This window comes from Rutilus rutilus (assembly GCF_951802725.1).
Source record: "Rutilus rutilus genome assembly, chromosome: 24".
Classification (NCBI taxonomy): domain Eukaryota; kingdom Metazoa; phylum Chordata; class Actinopteri; order Cypriniformes; family Leuciscidae; genus Rutilus; species Rutilus rutilus.
In genome coordinates, this window is record NC_140228.1 from 11383082 (window position 1) to 11401526 (window position 18445).

General features: G+C 37.7%; 1 protein-coding gene across 2 annotated transcripts in view; it reads left to right on the plus strand.

Annotated features, from left to right (window-relative positions):
* The window catches only part of adgrg2a (adhesion G protein-coupled receptor G2a), a 34842-nt gene that overhangs the window by 15195 nt on the left and 1202 nt on the right, over positions 1–18445 (plus strand). The window contains exons 7-33 of one of the 2 annotated variants that reach the window (XM_084399337.1): positions 843–1301; positions 1503–1550; positions 1657–1724; positions 1906–1998; positions 2091–2128; positions 2224–2354; positions 2554–2671; positions 2788–2846; positions 2928–2972; positions 3067–3134; positions 3307–3350; positions 3715–3754; positions 3855–3889; positions 3974–4101; positions 4207–4321; positions 4755–14374; positions 14922–15141; positions 15233–15389; positions 15475–15636; positions 15933–16055; positions 16142–16187; positions 16306–16412; positions 17030–17154; positions 17316–17587; positions 17668–17764; positions 17846–18129; positions 18263–18364. In XM_084399337.1, the coding sequence (XP_084255463.1) occupies positions 843–1301; positions 1503–1550; positions 1657–1724; positions 1906–1998; positions 2091–2128; positions 2224–2354; positions 2554–2671; positions 2788–2846; positions 2928–2972; positions 3067–3134; positions 3307–3350; positions 3715–3754; positions 3855–3889; positions 3974–4101; positions 4207–4321; positions 4755–14374; positions 14922–15141; positions 15233–15389; positions 15475–15636; positions 15933–16055; positions 16142–16187; positions 16306–16412; positions 17030–17154; positions 17316–17587; positions 17668–17764; positions 17846–18129; positions 18263–18364 (12804 nt within the window). Of the gene's footprint in view, positions 1–842; positions 1302–1502; positions 1551–1656; positions 1725–1905; positions 1999–2090; positions 2129–2223; positions 2355–2553; positions 2672–2787; positions 2847–2927; positions 2973–3066; positions 3135–3306; positions 3351–3714; positions 3755–3854; positions 3890–3973; positions 4102–4206; positions 4322–4754; positions 14375–14921; positions 15142–15232; positions 15390–15474; positions 15637–15932; positions 16056–16141; positions 16188–16305; positions 16413–17029; positions 17155–17315; positions 17588–17667; positions 17765–17845; positions 18130–18262; positions 18365–18445 lie in introns of those variants that run through there. The other variant, XM_084399338.1, reaches the window with a different exon arrangement.

Below are 18445 nucleotides of genomic sequence, written 5' to 3' on the forward strand. Positions count from 1 at the left end.
TCCCCTTCCGGTCGACCACCATGGGACCTTATTTCGGAAAAATATTGTATGGTAGTCAATGGCGAGAGACAACAAATATTTTGATCTCGTTTGAATTGTGCCCTGATTTACACATATGATGTTTGTCAATTTAAAAGATACATTTTAAGTCAAGAAAGTCGCAGCTTGATGTAAAACTGCTGAGGTATAAGACTGTGAAAATACGTAATTACAAAGACTACAATCCCAGAAGGCGCACATGTGACCTCATACCTTTTCTCTCAATGAATGAAGCTAACTTTACTGAAGCTAACATCTGTCATTTTTTCTCTAGTCTTACATTATAATCGTAACGTAACGCCGTCATGCCTGAGTGTTTTGAGCCAGAATACACACATACGAGCAACGGATCTTGTGACGTACATAGTGCGAGACGAGAGATGTAGTTCATTGAGCGATTTTCACATAAAACTAAACGTTACTCTTCTGTTTTATGACAAACTGCGACTTTCTTGACTTTCATAATTACCTTTTAAATTGACAAACATCATATGTGTAGTTCAGGGCACAGTTCAGACGGAATAAAAAGATAAGTTGTCTCTCGCCATTGACTTCCATGCATATTTTTTCCGAAATAAGGTCCCATGAGCCGGAAGCGGAGGGGCGGGACTTAGGCTCTCTATTGTGCTTGGTTAGACTCTACTCTAAAGTAGGAGCTAATTTAGTTCCCCCAAAAGATATTCCTATAACTAAATTATTAATTATTAATTAACTAAAAAATGCCAAAAAGTGGGTAATTCCGCTACATTACCTTTGAACATTTCTCTTACTCAAAACTAATTCATTTAATTTCTTTCCCACAGGACAGAACCTGCCAACTTCGAGTCAGGTCTCTGCTTCAACCTCTCAAGGCAGAACCACATCGAATCCTGCAAGACTCCCTACAAAAGCTACACCAATACAAATTCCTCTCACATCAACTACCACATCAAACACCGCTGTTACACCCCCCACTCAAGCTCTGACTGGATCAGCTCTTCATAACAAAACTACTATGTCAAATACTGATGGCTTAAACACATTGCCTTCAACACCGGCCTCACCTTTGTCTTACGTAACCACTCAAACGACCCAGAGCACGTCAATATCTGGCCAGACACTTTCAAGCAATCACATTAGCCATCCAGTCAGCGGCTTCAGCACGTCTGAAACAACAGCCAATAACACGACAGCAAGCTCTCCCACTGAACCAACTGTCATGACTCAAGTAACCAATCAGACAGCAGTTCTACGAACAACGACGTCCAATGCATTATTCACAGGTACAGCTATTATCACTGCGTTCTGATTGTCTTTTTTTTTGTGGAAAAAGACAGATGGCTTCTATTTCGGTGATAATTACAGGATATTAAATCAAATTCCTTACCCTCATTCTCTCATTCTGCCACATATTACATAATTTATACATTATAAAATTACTCTTCATGTTTAAATTCTTTGATGTGCCTTTTCATTTGTTTCAGCGCCATTGGTGACACAGTGTAACTTTTCCCAATACTGCGCTAATGAATGTAAGAATGTTTAGACGAAGCCTATTTTATTCTCTGAAGACATAATTAAGATCCAATATGGTGATTCCTGAGAATGTGTAATAATATCTCTCTTCTTACATCATAGCATCGTACTACTGGATGCTTGTGGAGGTACATGGCTCTAATATGACTGAAAGAGATATTCAAATTTGGGTATGAACAGATTTTTTTTTATTAATGATACTTTCTTAGAAATAATAATAAAAGCTATTAAAAAAACATTTCATGTGTACTATCAATAATAATAATAATAATAGGTATTATTAGTATCATAAGGAACCATTTAAGAAATAATAACATGTGTATTTCTAATGCTTCCCCCCATTATAATCAGTTTTCAGATCGTTTTAACATGAGCATCTGCTCTGCTGGAGTGTCAACAACAGAAATCAATACCACATCATGTCAAAATGACAAAATCTTTGTGGTAAGTAGTATTATTTGTATTCAAAGGTCAGGGCTGAACTTTGATGTTGTCCAACATTACATCATTATAAAATGTATTTTTCATTAATATAGACTGCTGAGGTTAGATGTGACGTGAAGCAGAACATCCAGTAAGTCAATCCCAAATCTCTAAGCTACACGAAAAACATGATCTCATTGTAATTCAACATTAAGTAACAAGTAACTACTGCCCCCTTTCTTACAGGTGGACAAACTGCACTGTGCTTTTACAGCTGAGCCAGCCTGTGAATACATGCATCCTCCGCAAGTGGGTGGAAAACGGGACTATTGACCAATCAATCCAGATCCAGCTGCTGGGAGATGTAGAAAGAGTGGGTGAGTGAAACAAAATCTATCATATATATCAAAATATAGACATAAATAGTGACTTCTAGAATATAGAATTCTGGGTCTGTTAAGAACCTTAAAAGCATCATAAAAGTGGTCCATATGACAACCAAAAACAGCAGTTTAAAAGATAATGCATGATTAATTGATAACTTTTTAAATCTCACAAAATGGCTTGTGTTCATAGGAAAAGGCCTGTGCCCAGAGAACAGTATTACGCCCCCTGGAGATGGTTTTGTGCACTGCACATCTCCAATGTCTTACGATGGCATCTGCAAGAACCAGGGACCTGTAAATGTCACATGGTACGATATGCTACTGATTATAGACTTGCCACACTCTTACAATAGTCCTGCGTGCAATTTGTTTAAATTTGAGATTGCATTATTCATTTCCCAAAGTTCCCTCTTTCTTGCATTAGCTCTTATACGGAGAATGGCTTTGTTCCTAAAGACTTGGTTGCTAATCAGTCCTGCCATGGTGAGTGTTATAACTCTTTGGACATCATTTTCTGACTAATACCAGTATGATGTTCAAAATTGAAATGTTGTTCTTTTTTAGTTGAGAACCAACAACATTGTGAGTGTCACGTCTCTAACAACAACGGTGAGTGAAACACAATGAATCCATGTATGAGTATGTGCAAGTACGTGTTGTGGACCAATCAGACTGCAAGCTCTCTCCCCTACCTCTCTTTTAGAGACATATTATGCTGTTCGTCTAAATATTACAAGCCCAGATGTGAAATTCACCGACGTACAGAACTTGGTGAGTGTCTCAGAGAAAAGGTTTTAGTGAACAGGTAAAATGGCTATAGAAAGTTTAAAAACATTGCCATCTAGTAAAGATTTTCAAGGTACATCTATGGCTTACCGTAAGTGACTTACAGTAAGTGACTATATAGATATTGTCTTATTAGTTCTCTTGCTCCATCTAATAGGTTGTACAGTTGAGCATTCCCTGCAACGAATCCAGAATGCCAGGGTATGTCTGCAATTTCCAAATATAACACATACATGTGTGTGTGTGTGTGTGTGTGTGTGTGTGTGTGTGTGTGTGTGTGTGTGTGTGTGTGTGTGTGTGTGTACAGGGATGCATTAAATTGATCAAAAGTGACAGTAAAGACATTCATAATATTACAAAATATTTGTCCTGTTGATCTTTCTATTCAATAAAGAATTTTTCCAAAAAAATATTACGCTGCACAGCTGTTTTCAACATTGATAATAATGAGAAATGTTTCTTGAGCACCAAATCAGCATATTAGAATTATTTTAGAATTAGTTAATGAATATTATATGTTGGTGAATATAATTTCTTTATTGTTGGTGATGTTCCATGTTCATAGGGCTCCGTGTAATTTTTCTGAAGTATCCAATTTGTATCAGGTAAACATCCATTTGTTTTCCATCTTTAGCAAAATAATCTTGTTACATCACATCATGTTCTCTGTATCTGCTCTGAAAGGCTATGTTTGATGCTTTACAGGGAATACACTTGGAATGTTTTGGAGAAGGAACAAGGTAAGTTGTGCTATCATGTGTGTGTTTTTGAGTGTTTGACTCAGCATGCATTTATGTCAGATTAACACATCTATTATTCCTCAGGCTCTACACATGTATGTTGATTCTGCAGCTGTCAAAACAGCTGGATGTGTGTACTGTTAGTACTGCTATTGCCGTTCTTATGAATGACAGTACCAACATTAGTTTCGATGGACCTCTAAGTAGAATAGGTGAGTGTTGAACTGTATGTACTGGTATTTCACATTTACAGCTTATCCAAGTGGTGTAAACATTAAAAATACAATCATTTTTTTTTCTATCTCTCTACTATATAGCCATATGTCGTTCGCCCACTGATTCAGAAACCATTCCTTTGAACTCAACATTTACATGGGTTGCTGTAAATCTCAGTGCCAGCCAGAACGAGGATATCAAAGATCTATTGAGATGGTAAATCTTGTATTCAGTCCAGATTTTACCCTGTGCACATTTGTGTCAAATTTCAATTATTTAATTATATATGTCTAATGAGCTATAATCACACTGTAAAACTAAATTTGGGAATATCAAATTTAAACCAAATTTTATGCTTAAACATTCAAATCACATTCCAAACAGAATTATTCAAAATAATATAAAAGAAAGAATTGTTGGCGGTGTGAACACAGCCACTTAACATGATTTTATCAAGTACTGTAGGTGTGTCTAGATCAACATCCTTGTTGGTCTTAGATTTGTGAATTGAACATTCTTATCACCCTATCATTTCGTCCTTATTTTAGCAGTATTTAATGGTTAGGATTTTTTGTTTGACGAGAATATTGTCCCATTACCAACAAGAGCACTTTCCAAACAAACTTTCCAATCCTGCTCTGTTTTCCAGTGCACAGGATCACACGTTTGCTGTTCTTTTAAATGAGAGCTGTGGGATCTCACCTTCTATATCCAACACAACTCAACTTAAAACAAAACAAACAATCTCTCAGAGCAGTGCTAAATTTCCAGAGATTTCTTCTCCATCAGTAACTACCAAATGGTCACTGACCAACCAAATCCACCCTGCAGTCACAAAATCCAGAAATATCAACACTTCTGATACACCTACAGTCCTAATATCTAATACATCCATCAACAGTACAGCCACTCAATCAAACACTGTTTCACATAATACGACAAGCCTGCCACTCAGTCCAACACTTGATATAACAACCCAACCAGTCAATACAGCAGGTACACCAAACAATATAACAACCTCAATAGTCAGTACAACACATGATGTAACAACTCAAACGGTCAATACAGCAGGTACAACACACAATATAACGACCTCACCAATCAGTACAATAGATACAACACTGGATATAATAACCTCACCGGTTGCTACAACAGATACAACACCCGATATAACAACTTCACCAGTCAGTACAACACACACTATAACAACCTCACCGGTCAGTACAACAGATACAACACACACTATAACAACTTCACCAGTAAGTACAACAGATACAACACACACTATAACAACTTCACCAGTCAGTACAACAGATACAACACACACTATAACAACTTCACCAGTCAGTACAACAGATACAACACACACTATAACAACCTCACCGGTCAGTACAACAGATACAACACACACTATAACAACTTCACCAGTCGATACAACACACACTATAACAACCTCACCGGTCAGTACAACAGATACAACACACACTATAACAACTTCACCAGTCAGTACAACAGATACAACACACACTATAACAACTTCACCAGTCAGTACAACAGATACAGCACAAAAAATAACAACCTCACCGGTCAGTACAACAGATACAACACACACTATAACAACTTCACCAGTCAGTACAACAGCTACAACACAAAATATAACAACCTCACCGGTCAGTACAACAGATACAACACACACTATAACAACTTCACCAGTCAGTACAACAGATACAACACACACTATAACAACTTCACCAGTCAGTACAACAGATACAACACACACTATAACAACTTCACCAGTCAGTACAACAGATACAGCACAAAAAATAACAACCTCACCGGTCAGTACAACAGATACAACACACACTATAACAACTTCACCAGTCAGTACAACAGATACAACACACACTATAACAACTTCACCAGTCAGTACGACAGATACAACACACACTATAACAACTTCACCAGTCAGTACGACAGATACAACACAAAATATAACAACCTCACTGGTCAGTACAACAGATACAACACACACTATAACAAATTCACCAGTCAGTACAACAGATACAACACACAATATAACAACCTCACTGGTCAGTACAACAGATACAACACACACTATAACAAATTCACCAGTCAGTACAACAGATACAACACACAATATAACAACCTCACCGGTCAGTACAACAGATACAACACACACTATAACAACTTCACCGGTCAGTACAACAGATACAACACACACTATAACAACTTCACCAGTCAGTACAACAGATACAGCACAAAAAATAACAACTTCACCAGTCAGTACAACAGCTACAACACAAAATATAACAACCTCACCAGTCAGTACAACAGATACAACACACACTATAACAACTTCACCAGTCAGTACAACAGATACAGCACAAAAAATAACAACCTCACCGGTCAGTACAACAGATACAACACACACTATAACAACTTCACCAGTCAGTACAACAGATACAGCACAAAAAATAACAACTTCACCAGTCAGTACAACAGCTACAACACAAAATATAACAACCTCACTGGTCAGTACAACAGATACAACACACACTATAACAACTTCACCAGTCAGTACAACACACACTATAACAACCTCACCGGTCAGTACAACAGATACAACACACACTATAACAACTTCACCAGTCAGTACAACAGATACAACACACACTATAACAACTTCACCAGTCAGTACAACAGATACAGCACAAAAAATAACAACCTCACCGGTCAGTACAACAGATGCAACACACACTATAACAACTTCACCAGTCAGTACAACACACACTATAACAACCTCACCGGTCAGTACAACAGATACAACACACACTATAACAACTTCACCAGTCAGTACAACACACACTATAACAACCTCACCGGTCAGTACAACAGATACAACACACACTATAACAACTTCACCAGTCAGTACAACACACACTATAACAACCTCACCGGTCAGTACAACAGATACAACACACACTATAACAACTTCACCAGTCAGTACAACAGATACAACACACACTATAACAACTTCACCAGTCAGTACAACAGATACAGCACAAAAAATAACAACCTCACCGGTCAGTACAACAGATGCAACACACACTATAACAACTTCACCAGTCAGTACAACAGATACAACACAAAATATAACAACCTCACTGGTCAGTACAACAGATACAACACACACTATAACAAATTCACCAGTCAGTACAACAGATACAACACACAATATAACAACCTCACTGGTCAGTACAACAGATACAACACACACTATAACAAATTCACCAGTCAGTACAACAGATACTATAACAACCTCACCGGTCAGTACAACAGATACAACACACACTATAACAAATTCACCAGTCAGTACAACAGATACAACACAAAATATAACAACCTCACTGGTCAGTACAACAGATACAACACACACTATAACAAATTCACCAGTCAGTACAACAGATACAACACACACTATAACAAATTCACCAGTCAGTACAACAGATACAACACACACTATAACAAATTCACCAGTCAGTACAACAGATACAACACACAATATAACAACCTCACTGGTCAGTACAACAGATACAACACACACTATAACAACTTCACCAGTCAGTACAACAGATACAACAAACACTATAACAACTTCACCAGTCAGTACAACAGATACAGCACAAAAAATAACAACCTCACCGGTCAGTACAACAGATACAACACACACTATAACAACTTCACCAGTCAGTACAACAGATACAACACACACTATAACAACTTCACCAGTCAGTACAACAGATACAGCACAAAAAATAACAACCTCACCGGTCAGTACAACAGATGCAACACACACTATAACAACTTCACCAGTCAGTACAACAGATACAACACAAAATATAACAACCTCACTGGTCAGTACAACAGATACAACACACACTATAACAAATTCACCAGTCAGTACAACAGATACAACACACAATATAACAACCTCACTGGTCAGTACAACAGATACAACACACACTATAACAAATTCACCAGTCAGTACAACAGATACTATAACAACCTCACCGGTCAGTACAACAGATACAACACACACTATAACAACTTCACCAGTCAGTACAACAGATACAACAAACACTATAACAACTTCACCAGTCAGTACAACAGATACAGCACAAAAAATAACAACCTCACCGGTCAGTACAACAGATACAACACACACTATAACAACTTCACCAGTCAGTACAACAGATACAACACACACTATAACAACTTCACCAGTTAGTACAACAGATACAGCACAAAAAATAACAACCTCACCGGTTAGTACAACAGATACAACACAAAATATAACAACCTCACTGGTCAGTACAACAGATACAACATACACTATAACAACTTCACCAGTCAGTGCAACAGATACAACACACACTATAACAACTTCACCAGTCAGTACAACAGATACAACACACACTATAACAACTTCACCAGTCAGTACAACAGATACAACACAAAATATAACAACCTCACTGGTCAGTACATCAGATACAACACACAATATAACAAATTCACCAGTCAGTACAACAGATACTATAACAACCTCACCGGTCAGTACAACAGATACAACACACACTATAACAAATTCACCAGTCAGTACAACAGATACTATAACAACCTCACCGGTCAGTACAACAGATACAACACACACTATAACAACTTCACCAGTCAGTACAACAGATACAACAAACACTATAACAACTTCACCAGTCAGTACAACAGATACAGCACAAAAAATAACAACCTCACCGGTCAGTACAACAGATACAACACACACTATAACAACTTCACCAGTCAGTACAACAGATACAACACACACTATAACAACTTCACCAGTCAGTACAACAGGTACAGCACAAAAAATAACAACCTCACCGGTTAGTACAACAGATACAACACAAAATATAACAACCTCACCGGTCAGTACAACAGATACAACACACACTATAACAACTTCACCAGTCAGTACAAAAGATACAACACACACTATAACAACTTCACCAGTCAGTACAACAGATACAACACACACTATAACAACTTCACCAGTCAGTACAACAGATACAACACAAAATATAACAACCTCACTGGTCAGTACAACAGATACAACACACACTATAACAAATTCACCAGTCAGTACAACAGATACAACACACACTATAACAACTTCACCAGTCAGTACAACAGATACAACACAAAATATGACAACCTCACTGCTCAGTACAACAGATACAACACAACAAATAACAACCTCACTGGTCAGTAGAGCAGACACAACACACAATATAACAACCTCACCGGTCAGTACAACAGATACAACACACACTATAACAACTTCACCAGTCAGTATAACAGATACAACACACACTATAACAACTTCACCAGTCAGTACAACAGATACAACACACACTATAACAACTTCACCAGTCAGTACAACAGATACAACACAAAATATAACAACCTCACTGGTCAGTACAACAGATACAACACACACTATAACAAATTCACCAGTCAGTACAACAGATACAACACACACTATAACAACTTCACCAGTCAGTACAACAGATACAACACAAAATATAACAACCTCACTGGTCAGTACAACAGATACAACACAAAATATAACAACCTCACCAGTCAGTACAACAGATACAACACAAAATATAACAACCTCACTGGTCAGTACAACAGATACAACACAAAATATAACAACCTCACCAGTCAGTACAACAGATACAACACAAGAAATAACAACATCACCGGTCAGTAGAGCAGACACAATACACAATATAACAACTACACCATTCAGTACAACAGATACAACACAAAAAATAACAACATCACCGGTCAGTAGAACAGACACAGTACACAATATAACAACTACACCAGTCAGTACAACAGATACATCACACAATATAATAACCTCACCGGTCAGTACAACAGATACAACACACACTATAACAACTTCACCAGTCAGTACAACACACAATATAACAACCTCACCGGTCAGTACAACAGATACAACACACACTATAACAACTTCACCAGTCAGTACAACAGATAAAACACAAAATACAACAACCTCACCGGTCAGTACAACAGATACAACACACACTATAACAACTTCACCAGTCAGTACAACAGACACAACACAAAATATAACAACGTCACCAGTCAGTACAACAGATACAACACAAAATATAACAACCTCACCGGTCAGTACAACAGATACAACACACAATATAACAACTTCACCAGTCAGTACAACAGACACATCACACAATATAATAACCTCAACGGTCAGTACAACAGATACAACACACACTATAACAACTTCACCAGTCAGTACAACAGCTACAACACAAAAAATAACAACATCACCGGTCAGTACAACAGATACAACACACAATATAACAACCTCACCGGTCAGTACAACAGATACAACACACACTATAACAACTTCACCAGTCAGCACAACAGATACAACACACACTATAACAACTTCACCAGTCAGTACAACAGATACAACACACAATATAACAACTTCACCAGTCAGTACAATAGATACAGCACACAATATAACAACCTCACCGGTCAGTACAACAGATACAACACACACTATAACAACTTCACCAGTCAGCACAACAGATACAACACACACTATAACAACTTCACCAGTCAGTACAACAGATACAACACACAATATAACAACTTCACCAGTCAGTACAATAGATACAACACACACTATAACAACTTCACCAGTCAGTACAACAGATACAACACAAAATATAACAACGTCACCAGTCAGTACAACAGATACAACACACAATATAACAACCTCACCGGTCAGTACAACAGATACAACACACACTATAACAACTTCACCAGTCAGCACAACAGATACAACACACACTATAACAACTTCACCAGTCAGTACAACAGATACAACACACAATATAACAACTTCACCAGTCAGTACAATAGATACAGCACACAATATAATAACCTCACCAGTCAGTACAACAGATACAACGCAAAATATAACAACCTCACTACTCAGCACAACAGATACAACACAAAATATAACAACCTCACCCGTCAGTACAACAGATACAACACAAAATATAACAACCTTACTGGTCAGTACAACAGATACAACACACAATATAACAACCTCACTGGTCAAAACAACAGTAACCACACTCAATATGACAACCCCACCTGTCAGTACAACAGATACAACACACAATATAACGACTTCACCAGTCAGTACAACAGATACAACACAAGAAATAACAACATCACCGGTCAGTAGAGCAGACACAATACACAATATAACAACTACACCATTCAGTACAACAGATACAACACACAATATAACAACTTCACCAGTCAGTACAACAGATACAACACAAAATATAACAACCTCACCAGTCAGTACAACAGATACAACACAAAATATAACAACCTCACCAGTCAGTACAACAGATACAACACAAAATATAACAACCTCACCAGTCAGTACAACAGATACAACACACAATATAACAACCTCACTGGTCAAAACAACAGTAACCACACTCAATATGACAACCCCACCTGTCAGTACAACAGATACAACACACAATATAACAACCCCACCTGTCAGTACAATAGATACAGCACACAATATAATAACCTCACCAGTCAGTACAACAGATACAACACAAAATATAACAACCTCACCAGTCAGTACAACAGATACAACACACAATATAACAACCTCACTGGTCAAAACAACAGTAACCACACTCAATATGACAACCCCACCTGTCAGTACAACAGATACAACACACAATATAACAACTTCACCAGTCAGTACAACAGATACAGCACACAATATAATAACCTCACCAGTCAGTACAACAGATACAACACAAAATATAACAACCTCACTGGTCAGTACAACAGATACAGCACAAAATATAACAACCTCACTGGTCAGTACATCAGATACAACACAAAATATAACAACCTCACCGGTCAGTACAACAGATACAACACAAAATATAACAACATCACCGGTCAGTAGAGCAGACACAATACACAATATTACAACCTCACCGGTCAGTACAACAGATACAACACACACTATAACAACTTCACCAGTCAGTACAACAGAAACAACACAAAATATAACAACCTCACTGGTCAGTACATCAGATACAACACACAATATAACAACTTCACTGGTCAGTACAACAGATACAACATTAAATATATCAACTTCACTGGTCAGTACAACAGATACACCACACAATATAACAACTTCACTGCTAAGTGCAACAGATACAACACACAATATAACAACCCCACCGCTCAATACAGCAGGTACATTACACAATATAACAACCTCACCGGTCAGTACAACAGATACAACACACAATATAATATCATCACTGGTAAGTACAACAAGTACACCACACAATATAACCTCACCAGTCACTATAAGAGATACGACACTAAATATAACAACCTCACCAGTCTATCCAATAGTCACACCACTCAATATAACAACGCCACACATTAATACAACAGGTACAACACTCAGATTAACTGTCACAAGTCTCAATTCAACAATCCCTCAAGTCAGTACAACAGTCACATCATTTAATACAACTGCTGTGACAGACACAACACTTGATAAAACCATAACAACTGTCAATCCATCCATCACTTCAATTAATACAACAAGAATGACACTTATTACAACTGTCATACCACTCAACTCAACTGCACTAAATTATACATCAGCCACAACAACGGTCACTTCTGAAAATGAGAGACAATCTTACACAAGTAGTTCTCAATTCTCTGGTGCAGAGTTCACCAACACAACCTTTCCGCCAAATACAACACTGTTTAACTTTACAATACCATCACAAACCACATTACACTTAAATACAACAACACCCCCAATAAACACAACACAACAAAACGGCACAATTACAGAAATCTCAAATAATACAATCCTAGCAAACACAACAGAATCACCAATTAACACATATGAATCAAACACCACTCAACCACTTGACAATACAACTGGATTCAATACAACCGCCATTCCGTATGAGACAACACAATTTCTGAATAATTCTACACTGGAGACCACAGATGCTGGAACTGATACCACAACATATACACCACAAATCAGTGATGTAACTTATTCCAACATAACAGATCCCATGTTTAATACAACACAATCAAATACAACAGCCTTTACAATGAACACAACCTTGTTTAACACAACAGGTATTCCACTGAATGTAACCATCTTCAATGGGACTGATGTCAATCGTAGCATCAACACAACCGAGACCTCAAATAACACATCAGAATTTAACACAACAGTAAGCCCTGCAGTTAATACAACACAATCAAATACAACAGCCTTTACAATGAACACAACCTTGTTTAACACAACATATATTCCACTGAATGTAACCAACTTCAATGGGACTGATATCAATCATAGCATCAACACAACAGAGACCTCCAATAACGCATCAGAATTTAACACAACAGTAAGCCCTACAGTTAATACAACACAATCAAATACAACAGCCTTTACAATGAACACAACCTTGTTTAACACAACAGGTATTGCACTGAATGTAACCATCTTCAATGGGACTGATGTCAATCGTAGCATCAACACAAACGAGACCTCCAATAACACATCAGAATTTAACACGACAGTAAGCCCTGCAGTTAATACAACACAATTTGACACCACAAACACAACACAGATAGATATAACAACCTTTCCAACAACAGAAAATATTACCAGTGGGCCAACTGACTCCACTTCAGAGCCTGTCACAACAGTTAGTCTCCTTAACACAACACAGTCAAATGGCACAATAGAAAAAGCCTTTACTGAAAATACAGTCAGTAATACAACTACAACATTCAATCCAATTAGTATTCCAAACAACTTAACAACAAATACTACCTTTATTAGCATTGTCACAAATAGCAGTAAAGTTCCCACAACTGCTCTGTCAGCCATACTTCCAAGCTCTCCTCAGAACAGCTCCACTTCCACAACAGCAGCTCTAATTGTTGCTCCAACTAATACAACTGAAGTCACCACAAGACCCGTTCCAGCTGTGCCAACAACACCCTCCATTACCATGGCAGCCACTTCAGGTTTGACTATGCTTCTTCACTCAACATTCTAAAACTGACTATAGCTTCTTGACATTCCGAATATGAGTGTTTTTTCTAGGTTCATGCATACACAACAGTGGTATCAAAAAGTACTGAGACACTTAAGTCACTCTTAAAAGGGATAGTTAACCCCAAAATGAATAATTTAGTCATCATGTACTTACCCTCATGTTGTTCCAAAGCTTCTGTGGAACACAAAAGATAAATATATTTTGAACATTGTCTTGTTGTCTCAGTGTTTTTTATTGTTCATATAATGAAAATCAGTGGGGTCTAAACAGCATTGGATCCCACTGACTTACATTAAATGTATCAATCCTATTGCATTATGAAATATCAACGCAAGTAGCATTTACTTTAACTATAACAAAAAAGGCTTTAGTTTGCAGATGCCACTTGATATTTTGTATCCAATGCAATGAAATGCAGGCAGTGTGATTTAATTATCTAAAAGTGTCCAAATTTGTTTTAAGGCCATAATATGTGTATTTATAACAACAGATCGTTTGATTTGTTAATTTTTCAGAAGCAACAACTAAAAGCCCAGACTCAGTGGCTAGCGATCTTCTGAATCAAACACAGAATGTGGCATCTCTAAATTCAACTCAGGTGAATCAGCTGGTCAGCCAGCTAGAGGATATTCTCTCTGCGCCGAATATTAGTCTGGATCTGGGCCGAACAGTGCTGTCCGTCATCAACAACTTTCTAACCGGCCCTGCAGATAGTCTTGCTGCCTCTTCTAATCGGTGAGATACATGTGTAACATAAGCATTCAAAACAGTCTTGACACTGTCAAACTTGAAATAGCGAATGTAAATATTATATTGTGTTTTGTAGATTAATCAAAGCTGTGGATAATTTGGCTCTAAAACTTGTGATTCGGGACCAGACTGAGAACATTGTATTTGATTCACTCGCTTTGACTGTGACCAAAGCTGATGGCACCAACTTTGGGGCAACGTCATTTTCAATTGTAGATCCCTTGAACCCACAGGTAATGACAACTGAAGTCCAAAGCAATTCATTAACAGTTTGGATGTTTTTGGAAGTGCATTGACTCAAAATGTCTTATTATTTAGGTCACAAAAGGATTTCAAAGAAAAGTCAGGGCAGTGGAAAGTTCCTCCTCAATGGGCAAAATAACACTACCTGCATCCCTGACAGAGAACCTCTCTCCAGAACAACAGAAGATAGCCTCAAGAGTCCAGTTCACCTTCTTTCAGAAAAGCACTTTTTTTCAGGTAAAACTGGGTTGATTTACTTTCATATAATAAAAGCACCATCAGACATCAAGAACAATATTAAGATGTTTGTACATAACCTTTGCAGTTCCCCTCAGATTGAAAATGTGCTCACCCTTAAGTCCTTAATGTCTTTTCCATTCAATTAACATGCACTTAAGCTTCAAAAAGGATACAAAATCACCATAAAAGACACCCAATCCTGACCAGATAACATTTTCAGAAATAAACCTGATGTCAGATTTGATTCTGCCACTTTTCTTCAGTTTATTCTTTGGATTTTCATGTATCGACAGGATAAAAACATGGCTCAACAGATGCTGAACAGCCACATTCTGGGCTCTAGTCTGGCTAACCTGTCAATCAAAAACCTGAGGGAGGGTGTCGAGTTTACTCTGAGGAATAAGAAGCCCGTTGCGGTGTGTGTGTTCACATATAAATTGTACATCATATGTCACTGCCAGCTGAAAGCTTTCTGATTTATCTCTTAACTTCTCTCCCACAGGGGAACTATGTAGCTTCCTGTGTTTTCTGGGACTTTGACAAAAACGGTGAGATTGCACACCTCCCAGAATTCCCGAGAAATTGTTATTAGGCCTTATGAAATGTGTGATCTGTCTAATTTCTTAATTAATGTCTTGTAATTCCTATGTGTTTTGGATTTTCTAGGAGGTTCAGGAGGCTGGAATCCCAACGGCTGCTATGTCAAGAACAGCAGTACCGAGAACGAAACCATCTGTAGCTGCGATCACCTGACCAGCTTTGCTGTGCTGTTGGTAAGTATGTCAGAGTATGGGATTGTTCCCAGAAATGTCCACATCCATCCTCTTCAGAAATTTATAATGGCTCAAATTAATATGATTACAATAAAATCGAGAGTCATAACCACAGGCTTCAACAATAAATGTTTCACATTTTCACAAACATTAATGAAAAATTTGTTTCTTTTAAATAGATTTTTATCATTTTTCTTATCTTTACTTATTTTTATAAATGTCAGGAATATACATGCAGATCTGTATACACTACAGTTCAATACATACAATACAATTCAATACAAATATCATTATAATTTAACACTTTTCTGTTTTAAAATATAATTTATTCCTGTGATGCAAAGCTAAATTTGTAGCATCATTACTTCAGTCTTCAGTGTCACATGATTTTAATGAATTAACTTGTTTTTTTCCTAAAATAACAATTTGCAAGTAATAATAATAATAATATACACAAATAATTAATTTTTAATAAAGTTTGTGCCATACACTTTTAACTGGCCCCAAACTCTCTTACACTGGACCTGGACCATCCGTATTGTTGAGCGCTGAATTAGGTATGCATTACACATCTCTGGGATTGTCATATAATGCTTTCATTAATCTTGTTTTCAAAGGACATTAGCCGTCAAGACACATCTGACCGTCTACAGGCCACCATCCTTACCTATATCACTTACATCGGATGTGGGGTGTCCGCCATCTTTCTCTCAGTTACTCTGCTCACTTACCTCGCGTTTGAGTGAGTAACATCCTCCTTCTCAGTGAATAAGCCCTAATATGAGTTTAATCACAATTGTTCCCTCAAAAACCACTATCTTACAAAATGTGACAAAAATTTACTTCCATCTTTCATTCCCAAAAAGAAGCATTTATTTACCCAATTCTTCCTTTTAATTCCAGCAAAATCCGCCGGGACATCCCTTCGAAGATCTTGATTCATTTGTGTTTCGCCCTGCTGTTCCTGAACCTGGTATTCTTGTTGGACTCATGGCTAGCTTTGTATACAAATGCAGTAGGCCTGTGCATTTCTACAGCATTCTTCCTGCACTACTTCCTGTTGGTCTCCTTCACCTGGATGGGACTGGAGGCTCTGCATATGTATCTGGCCATTGTCAAAGTCTTCAACAACTACATGACCAGATACATGCTGAAGTTTTCTCTGGCAGGCTGGGGTGAGCTCAGCTGCTACATTAGCCTTGTGGTTTGTGGCTGTAGATGATTGCTAATTTAATTCTGTGATGTGTTTTGGCAGGAATCCCTTTGGTTGTTGTCATTATTGTGATTGCGGTAAACAAAGATAACTATGGCCTCATTAACTATGGGAACAGTTCTGACGGAAGTACGGATTTGTAAGTATTCAACTTGTAATTTAAAGGCATCAGTCTTCATTATGACTTTGCTCTTGATGTTTCTATATTTCTCTCTTCTAGTTGTTGGCTGAAGAATACTATAGCATTCTACGTATCCGTTGTGGCATACTTCTGCATCATATTTGTATTGAACCTGTCCATGTTTGTGGTGGTGATGGTCCATCTGAGACGAATTAAGCGGCAAAACCCCCACAATAATCAGTACCGCAGCAGCATGCAGGACCTTCGTAGCATCGCGGGACTCACTTTCCTGCTGGGGCTCACATGGGGCTTTGCCTTCTTCGCCTGGGAACCAGTCAAGTTGGCCTTCATGTACCTGTTTTGCATCTTAAATTCCCTACAGGGTGAGAAACAATATTATATAATTTGTTTTATGTATAAAGTCAGCATAATACAGTTAGAAGTCTATTTTTTCAATGCAATAATGCAATTACCTTGATGAGCGCTTGATGAAAAAGGGGTCTTTTTCTCTCTCAGGATTTTTTATTTTTGTTTTCCACTGCGCTCTGAAGGAAAATGTCCGTAAACAGTGGAGAATGTACCTCTGCTGTGGCAGGTTACGATTGGCTGAAAATTCAGGTATATCTTTAACCAAACTAAAACCTAGCTGCATGTTACCCTAACTAGTTATTTTACGGGCATCTCCGTTTTACCTCTCAA